Below are 10,598 nucleotides of genomic sequence, written 5' to 3'. Positions count from 1 at the left end.
GTAGCTTTCTGCTCTTGTTGATTTAGGACACAAAATTCTCTTGTGTGGTAACTAAAACTTGACAGAAGCAGATTTCTGTTTGTAGGTTTTTGTCATACTGCACAGCAAGGTTTGTAACTGCTGTTACTGATTTGCACACTGTACAATATTGAAATTATTCATAATGAACTCTCACGCAACACTACCATGTACTGATAAAAGTGCAATCGTCATACTAATACAGCAAAATCAAGGACAAAATACAGCTTTGTCATCATGCATCACAGTTATAAATGAAATGAAGTGCTCCACATGGTTTAAAACACTTGAAAATTATAACTTATATTTATCTGATGTAGTACATCATTTCTTTTATAAATGTACAGGTACACATAATCTGGTGTTAAAAGTGTTTGGTGACAGTTAAATTTACATGGACTTTTTGGAATGTTTTCTGAGACTTCTAAAACCAATTCTATTTACATTATATGTGCAAAAATGATCTGGTTTTTGAATTAGAATTTTCAAATTGCAAACAACATGTCAGTTATATAGAGTTACATATCACTTTCATAAACTGAAAAAAATAACATGTACTTGTATAATGTGAAAATATCACCACACTTCGTTTTTTCCATAATGTTCATCATTAAAAGATTACAGTTTTTAATAAGGCTCACATTTTACAAATTCTTTTTTTTAGTTTAAACATATTCTACCACTGCAAATTTACATTACTCATCTGTGCAACAGCAGAGTAAATGATGAAGTACTGTCACGACATTCATTGTAATATAATGCTTTCTTGAATGTTCATTCAATAAAATTTCAAAGCAATAGCAATTCTGTGTGTGTGTGTGTGTGTGTGTGTGTGTGTGTGTGTGTGTGTGTGAGCACGCATGTAGTTAGTGGAGAGGAAGGTGATATTCTGGCACTTTTGAAAATTTAATTTTAATTTCTTAAAGTGCACAGTGACAACCTTTAAACGAAAATAAGTAGATAAAAAAGGAGGAGGATGAACAGGAGTACTGTGTGCAAGGAAGTATACACAGGTCAACATCTGATAATAAGTGCATATATGATTACTACTTAAGTGTAAACTTAAATGGTATGCATCTGTAACAAAATTATTATTTTGTGAACATCCACAACAATGAATATTTGTTTTCAACTTTGTAAAGTTGTACAAAAGTACAAAGAGATGAAATTATCAATTCTATACAATGCAAGAAAGCAGTAATTACAATCTATCACTGTCTCCACACGAACTATTTAGCTTTTCTTCGTAAACTGGATCAACACCGAATTCTCCTGAGCACAAAGGTGACATTGAAATGGCTTAACAATTATTCACCAACGTATCAACTGATCTTACGAAAATAAAGATTTCTGAGAGATCATCAACAACTACACTTTTACACATTACAAAACACTCAACTTCTTCAGCTTCAACTGTAACAATCAGAAATCATATAGAAAGACAAATCTGCATTACAATCTTGGCCCCAGCATGAAAGTTCTGTTGATAAGAATGCCTTCAGCACTTAAACCATCTTTTTAACTGTTGTCATCTATGAAGGCATCTGTATAACCACACAGTACACCTGTACTCACAAAACTTTAGAACAGAACGAAAGTGATGTATTATCTATCAATAATATCACAAATGTCACAAAGACCTAACAAAGTCATTACCATGCATCATGATGATCAGGTATTCCACCATTTCAAACCATAACAAACTGCCTATAAAAATAAAGCACACACTTACAACAATAAATAATTATTAGTGTTCAAAACAGGAATTTCCCTGTTGCCCTCTGGAGGACTCTGACCAGACAGCACTAATGGGACAAACCCAAGGCTAGAGGTCAGGATCAATGCGTTGTCTCTGCAAGCTGATTTCTTCATAAGCTTCCAGAAAATTACGAATATTATTCTGACATTCAGTTGTGCACCAATGCTGCACCAGTAAGTGTATTTCTGACTCAAGTGAAGCCTCTAACTTAGTTCGAAGGCCATGGCGTAAAAGTGCCTTTGTTGCTTCCATTGCCTATGATAAAACAGAAAAATATATTAACAACAATATAATGACATCTACAATGAAAATTAAAACAGTAGTAGTAGAATTTTTGTGGACAACTGACATATGTGAAGATATAAATTATGTTTTTTCTGACACAAGTTTGTCTAATGTTTTGTAGATTTATACACGTCATATTAACGCAATGGACACAAAACTGATATCCAATGTTACGTCATGCCTTTTTTAATTGGTCTTATATAACTTCGAGTTCATAGTGATGTTGAAGTGCAGCAGACAATGACCTCTTGGCCAACTGATAATAATCAAAAGCTAGTTCCCTTCCTCTAAACAATCGGCAGATGAGCTGACAGTGGTTAGCACACTGGCCTTGTAAAGGGGAAACACTTGCTTGGACATCTGCATTTAGGTTTTCTGTAGCTGCCTTAAATCATTTATGGCAAATGCTAGGGTTCCTTAAACGCGACCACTACATATTTCCTTCCCTATCTTCATTATTTCCAAGCTCTTACTCTGTGTAATGTTCTCATTGTGAACAGAATGGTAGGTTACACTTAAATTTTCCTTTGCAAGTTATGTGTTTAGTAATCAAGGTAGTGCCTGCTGTCTATATGCGAGAAGCCATAAAATGTCTATACTTTGTGACATACTGCGAACTGTGAAAATAAAAGTAATGAAATAATAATCAGTTCTGTAGCATATCAAGGTGAGAATTAGAGTAACTTCATAAACATTGTTAGTAGCAATCACAAAGGGTGTCTGTCTTCATTGTTTAACAATTAAATCTCATTGCGTAATTATTACATCAGGATGTTCACTTGCATGATAGATGTCTGTGTGGTTGTATGCATCTGAAACGATGTACTTAAACAAATGAAAGAGCAGTGGCTCAAAAACTAGTAATGTCTCTGTGCTGCTATCTGTTTCTGTGTGCTAGACATCAATTGGCTACAGGTCAATGTTTGCCTTGCCACACTTTATTTTCAATCCTGCTATTTCTTTTGTTGTAATAAAGTAGACCATTAAATTAATAGGTACCCTTTGAACACCGCTGTGCATTTCTAACAAAGATTAACAGAAAATGTCATTCCATTTTACCCCATCGTAGCTGTCATATTCACAAAAGACTGAAGAAATACTATTTCCATGGTATCTCTTATCAATGGAATATTTATATTTGGATAAACATGGGATTACTCACCTACAATATAATTGGTAATGTTTCAAAATAGAACTAATTTGTGACATACAATACATGCTATACATATAGGTGTAGTGAGAGTTACCTAGTATAAACGAGCTATTAATCACTGGATAACAAATAGTCCAGTCAATGGAAGGAAAATCTGAGGAAAAACTTTCTGTAGTTGTAAATTTTTACACGATGGGAGAAGGAAGTGCCATGAACAATATAGCAAAAATCCCGACCGGTAACGTGTGGCCAAAGAATGGGGGCATTTAAAAGTTACTTTTTTATGTTTTTTGAGTAACTCAATAACCGCAGCCTCTGTCAAAAATGTTTCCCAGTGTTACATTAAGCTACATTAATTTCCCTAGAAATTTTTTTCTCTGGGACTAATAGTTTTCATGTTGCAGGGGATGGAGAAACCACAAATTACTAAACATAGTGTTTTGATCGTATAAAATTAATGTTTACTGTTCAATCAAATTGTTTATAACAAATATTAAATGTGTGTTTCACATCAGAGTGCAGTAGTGCCATATTTAGGGATAAACGGTGTTCTTTGGGTTCAATGGGGGTGGAGAGGGTGGTGGGAAGGAAGTGGGTGGGAGGGGGTGATGGGGAGGGGGTGGAGTGCGGATGGAGGGAAGAAGCATGAGGGTAGGTACATTGCTGAATTGTGGTTATGCATTTCCCTCCTTTATAGGTCTACAAACTGAAGAGAAGCAGGCGAGTCCCACCTCCCTCTACCTCACTATGTCACAGCAAGTGCCTACAGGGTGTTTAACAAATTTGCACTAACCCTTCTGCAGTGCACCTTATGATAACTGGCCACACGCTGTGCAATGTTCATTTTCCACAAGGTGTGTTAACACTACATGGAATACAGGTAAGAATTATTAATAATATTAATGCAAAGAACACATGTGGAAAGAATCTGTGTCAATCAGTGAAGACTTTTCTACACTGCTAGAGGGAAAATTTATTCTTAGTGATCCCATACAGCAGCTGTAGCTTTCTTCCAGGAAAGGCATCCTCTCCCACGGCTGCTGCTCAATTTTCAATTTACAGGCAGACTATACCTCTGCAGCATTTCTCGTCTACTTCTCTTATATACGTAGACAAAATAACTTCACTGGGGTTGGATTCATACACTGGAGATATTTTCTGTTTAAGTGAGTTGTTACGTTATTAAACTTAACTCCTGCAGCTGTAATACATCTACCATACTGAAGAGTTTAGCCCAAGTGCAACATGTTGTCAATATTTATTTGACAATGTTTATTTCATTGCCTCCACTATAAATAGATGCTCCATCCTTGCATCAGCTCAGGCTCTTCCCCAACAGATTTAGGTCACTTAGGTGTTACCCAACTTCAGATATTTCAATATAAGTCAAGCGATGGATTACAGCACATTACTGTTTTGGAACTGAACATGATCAAGCCCAGTCCATCAGCCACATTCACACCCACCTTGCAAGATACACTGTGGATGTGTGCTAAGTGGTTCACTCTGTGAGTTCCACTCTACAAGTCCAAGTGGTTTCTGAATGAAAGAGATTTGCATAGGCTACCAGTAACACAATTAACTGTGAGAGAAATGCAGTAACTTTCTGGTCATTAATTAATTCATCACTAAGTGCCTACAACATGATACATAGCCTCACAGTACACTGTCAACAATAAAGAGCAACAAGCTGTCATTTCGCAACTGACCTGAAACACGCTATAATTGCTTCTAGTGATGTAGAGGGGTAGAGATAGTTTGAATTCACCTGTTCGCTATTCAGTTTGCAGGCCAACAAAGGAGGGAAGTGCATGACCACCATCCTGTGAACTCCCTTCCACAATGCATCTGCACCTACATACATACTCAGCAACCCGCCATGTGGTGCATGGTTCCTTTCAACGCTACAACTCATTTCTCTTCCTGCTCTTCTTGCAAATTGGCAAGGGAAATATGACTGTTCATCCGTATGACCCCTAATTCCTCATATCTTATGTTCATGGTCTTTATGCAAAATGTACACTGGTAGTAGTAGGATTGTTCTAGAGTCTGCAAAACATCAAATCTCTCAATTTACTCAACAGCGTTCCTCGAAAAGGATGTTACCCTCCGTCCAAGGATTCGATTTGAGTCCCTGAAGTACCTCTGTAATACTTGCATGCTCATCGAGCCTACTGGTAACAAATCTGCCATCCCATATCTGAAATGCTTTGATGCTTTCCTTTAATCTGACTTGGTGGGAATCCTAAACACTCTAGCAGTACTCAAGAATGGGTTGCACTAGTGTTCTATACGTGGTCTCCTTTACAGATGAACCACACTTTCCTAAAATTCTCCCAATAAATCAAAGTCAGCCAGTCTCCTTCCCCACTACAATCCTTACATGCTCGTACAATTTCATATTGCTTTGCAACATTACACTCAGATATTTAATTGACATGACTTTGTGATGCAGCACACTACTAATGTGTGTGAACATTTTGGGATTGTTTTTTCTACTCATTTGCATTAACTTATATTTTTTTTTACATTTACAGCTAGCTGGCACTCATAAAACCACTTAGAAATTTTGTCAAATCACCTTGTACCTGGCTAACATCACTCAATGATGACATCTTCACAAACAACCCACCATTATCAGCAAACAACCGCAGATTGCTGCTCACTCTGTCTTTCACATCATTTATGTATAGGGAGGATAATAGCTATCCTATCACACTTCCATAGGGCATGTCCAACAATATCTTTGTCTCTGATGAACACTCATCATTGAGGATAACGTACTGGGCCCTATTACTTATGTAGTCTTTGGAGCCACTCACATATCTGGGACCCTATTCCACATGTTCATAACTTCATTATCAGTTTGCAGTGGGGCATCGAGTCAAACCTTTTCGTAAATCCAGGGATAAGGAGTTTGTTTGTTCTGCAATGTCACTATGCTTTTCTACTGCTGAATATGCTTCTCCAGTCTGGCACAGGTCATTTCATGCCAGACAAGTAGACATTGCTCTCAACGAAACCTGCAGGTTGATCACAGGTTGCTTAAGACCTACCCCAACTGATAAGCTCTACTGCCTGGCTGGAACAGCGCCACCATGGGTACGCAGAACAGTGGCTACCAACAGAGAGAGACTGAAAGTGGAACAGGACAGTGCCCATCCACTGCATGGATATAATCCACCACGGCTGAGATCGCGAAAGAGCTTCCTGAGAACACCTGAGAAGCTCGCCATTTCATCAGAGAAGGCAAGGCTAGAGTTATGGAAGAAGTCAATGCCTCACATGCAGATGCCAGAAGCCGAAGAACTACCACCTGGACACAACGAGAGCTGGCTGGTGTGGAAATCTTTAAACAGATTACAATCAGGACGATCCAGAGACAATCTGAGGAGGTGGGGCTTCATAACAGAAGATGCATCCTGTGATTGTGGACAAGAACAGACCACAAGCCACATGCTCCAGTGCCTTTTGTGCCCTACATCCTGCACGAAGGTTGATCTCCTGCAAGCCACTCCAAGCACGTAGGAGGTTGCAAAGTACTGGGCACATGTTAATATAAATACCATTTGTGTGTATATATACACAAAGATTCTGTAACTTACCAAACGAAAGCGTTGGTACGTTGATAGAGACAATAACAAACACACACACACACACACACACACACACACACACACACACACACAAATTTCAAGCTTTCGCAACCCACGGTTGCTTCATCAGGAAAGAAGGAAGGAGAGGGAAAGACGAAAGGATGTGGGTTTTAAGGGAGAGGGTAAGGAGTCATTACAATCCCGGGAGCAGAAAGACTTACCTTGGGGGGAAAAAGGGACATGTATACAATCGCGCGCGCGCGCGCGCACGCGCGCACACACACACACACACACACACACACACACACACACATATCCATCTGCACATATTCAGACACAAGCACACATATGTAAAGGCAAAGAGTTTGGGCAGAGATGTCAGTCGAGGTGGAAGTACAGAGGCAAAGATGTTATTGAATGACAGGTGAGGTAGTATCATAGGAGAAAACGGGAAGCTGAGTTTTGACTGAGCGATGCTTTCTAAAACTAATGATTTGTGGACAGAAACTTTTCAGTCGGAAATTTGTTATATTCAAACTGCTAATAAGTTCAGGAATTCTGCAGTAAATTGATATTAAGAATATTGGTCTGTAATTTTGAACATCAATGGCCTTTAAATGCTCGCCCATCCCCATGTGTCCATAAGTCAAGATTTTTAGTATGTTGTTTGCACCACTCCCTCCTACCACCATACAAAAATTTGCAACAACATGGATTTTTCCTCCTATCTTTTTTTGTCTTAGTTGAATTGGCTAGAGATTAAAAATGTGAGTACCACCTGGCACCTGATTCTCATTTTTAAACATAAAGAGCAATTGCTGTAGAATAATCACCAAAGAGCTACGAAGCACTAATTTCACTATATACATTACATCCCCATTGGAAGACAGAAAAGGTACAATGGCCTGCTTAATTAAAGTATTTGTCCAACACAAGACTATAATGAATATTCTTGCAGATGGATGGATGTCAATATCAAGAATCAGATACTGAATAAGAATAACAAGAAGTATTGTTGTTAAATATCAATACCTATGAGCATTAGGACGAAGTCCTTACCCATGAAATGAGCCCTAAAATGGAAGATGACATGATGCATATTCACAAAAGCATAGTTACAAAACCAGACTGACTATATTCGTATGCTAAACAGGATGAAGAGTCTACTGTGATCTGGAATAGGAAGGCGGTGTTGAAAACTGTAAATCCACAACAAAGACTTTATTTAAAAGGCATAGAACTGCACTATGTGACACCCAGAAGCACTTTTATCAACTGAATCATGGAATATGCACTGATGCTTGCCTGTCAGGAGGCATTATCACCATAATAATTAATCACAAAAATATTTCCATACAAAAGCAAACTGAATGCACTTCACAGCAATGGAACCACTGGCTATCAAAATGTTGTACCACCTGATGAGCAAGTACAGCTACTTTTTGAGAAAAGTTGAAAACATATCGATTAGTTGAGTGGTATGCAACTTCTTGTTGTAATTATGATCTTCAGTCCAAATACTAGTATAGTTCTATGTAGCTTTTCAGACTTGTCTATTCTGTACAAGTCTCTTCATCTCTCCGTACCTACTCTAACCAAGATCCATTTGAACCTATTAACTCCAGTCATGCCTTAGTCAATTTTCACAACCCACACTTCACTCCATCACCAAACTGAATATTCCTTGATGTCTCAGAATGAGCCCCATCAATCAATCCTTCTTCTAAATCAAGATATCCCAAATATTTTGTACTACTCATCTAATCCTCACCGTCCTTCTGTAACACAACATATCAGGAACTCCTATTCTCCTCTTGTCTGTACTGCTTACTTTTCAGATTTCATTTCTACAAAAGGCTATAATCTACACAAACAGCTTCAAAAGAAATTCCCTATTTAAATGTTAACAAATTTCTATTTTTCAAAAACACTTTTTGTGCCATTTTTGATGGGTATTTTATACAGGGTATTCAAAAAGTCTCTCCGCAGTGCTGTATGATTGTTAGCCGTGCGTGCCGTATGATTGTTCGCCTGCCTGGGTTTTTCAACAAAACAATAAACACACAACGATACTGCAGTGATGTTCTGTACCCATTCATAGGAGAACTTGTGTTAAAAGAAATACTGAACAGTTGTTTTCAACAAGATGGTGCAAACGCGCATACAGCTCGCGTTTCAATGTCACTGCTTGCTGATGTTTTTGGTGATCGCATAATTTCACAGTGACTTTGGCCTCCACGATTGCCTGACCTAACACCACCTGACTTTTTCTTCTGGGGTGTAGCAAAAGCAACGGTCTATAAAAACCACCCAAAATCCATCAATTAATTGGAAACTGCAATATCCACTTTCACTGCTTCTGTTACAGAATAAATGTTACAGCTTGTGTTTGGAAACATGATTAGACAAATTTAATTGTGTATTCAACAACAGGGGGGACACTTTCAACATTTAATTTTAAAATTTGTAAGTAAAAATGAATATTCAATAAATTAATAACTTTTATTTCATTGAGCTTCATTTCGGTATATTTACTGCAGCATACAGCACGCGCAGCTAACAGTCATACGGCACTGCGGAGAGACTTTTTGAACACCCCGTATCTTCTCTACTTTGGCCATCATCAGTCATTTTTTCTGTCCAAACAGCAAAGCAGAGTTGCTACATTTAGTATCTCATTTGCTAATCTAATTTAGTTCCCTCCAGTTTGCCAGATTTAATTAAAATACATTCCATTACTATTGGTTTACTTTTATTGTTGTTCATCTTATAACATCTTTCTCAAAACATTTTCCACTCTGTTTCACTGATCTTCAAGCCGTTTATCATATCTGACATAATTGCAATGCCACTGGAAATCCTTAAATTTTTTTATTTCTTCTCCATGAACTTCAATTCCTTTCCTAAATTTATCTTAGTATTCTTTTACTGATTATGCAGTGTATAAGCTGAATAACATGGGGGGTAGGCTACTATACTATTTCACTCCCTTTTCAACGACTGCCCCTTTTTCATATCCTTCGACTTTTATAACTGAAGTCTGGTTTCTGATCAAGCGTATACAGGTGTGTTATTTTTTATCTTCAAATAAAAAGTCGTTACTGTTTCAAACTAAAAAAAGGTTTTTTCTGCACAGAATGAATGTAACATTGAAGTATTACATGACATAAAATTACAGCAACAAACGATGTCCATAGCAAGAGCTGTAGCAATGGTGCCAAGATGATTTTCTAGTACAAGCATGGAATTCATAATTTCCAACATCCCCACAAGGAGCAAAACCTCTCAGTATCTCACCCTCTTAGTCCAAATTCTTGTGTTACTTTATGACGACTAGTTCTTCACAACAGCTTTGTCATTACATTCTATTAGTGTTCCATTTGTTGAAATTTGCTCCAATCAAATGTTTAGTGTGGCCTTTGAATCCAATTATCTTTGACAAGTCAACTGCAACTTTGTTGTCACACAACAGTTTAATTAGGCCCACTTTTAACAAATGGGATATTTCTCTTCATAGCTATTGTAGGCAAAGTGCTTCCTGGCAGACAGAAGTTAATGCCAAGTAATCTGCATCAGTCACCTAGAATGTTACTGTTGGTATTTTTGCTGTTCCACAATACTGCTGCACCTTGTGCCACAAACAAGAATTCGGTGCTTTATTTCCTATCTTCTGCGTCCCTAGCCCAGTCAGGATCAATGAATCGTGTGATGTCTTGATCCACATCTTTGAAGATTGTACATCGACATTTTTAGTTCCCTCTAAATATTGTAGGACTGTTTTCACAGC

General features: G+C 37.8%; 1 protein-coding gene across 2 annotated transcripts in view; it reads right to left on the bottom strand.

The window, feature by feature from the left end:
- Window positions 1–825: 825 nt before the first annotated feature.
- LOC126475438 (uncharacterized) overlaps window positions 826–10,598 on the bottom strand; it is a 111,800-nt gene continuing 102,027 nt past the window's right edge. For both annotated transcript variants that reach the window (XM_050103291.1, XM_050103290.1), the window contains exon 7: window positions 826–2,032. In XM_050103291.1, the coding sequence (XP_049959248.1) occupies window positions 1,844–2,032 (189 nt within the window). In that variant the 3' untranslated portion in view covers window positions 826–1,843. The remainder of the gene's footprint in view (window positions 2,033–10,598) is intronic.

This window comes from Schistocerca serialis, chromosome 4 (genome assembly GCF_023864345.2).
Source record: "Schistocerca serialis cubense isolate TAMUIC-IGC-003099 chromosome 4, iqSchSeri2.2, whole genome shotgun sequence".
Lineage (NCBI taxonomy): Eukaryota > Metazoa > Arthropoda > Insecta > Orthoptera > Acrididae > Schistocerca > Schistocerca serialis.
Note: the sequence above shows the minus strand (reverse complement) of the source record. Positions and strands in the feature narration are given on the sequence as shown.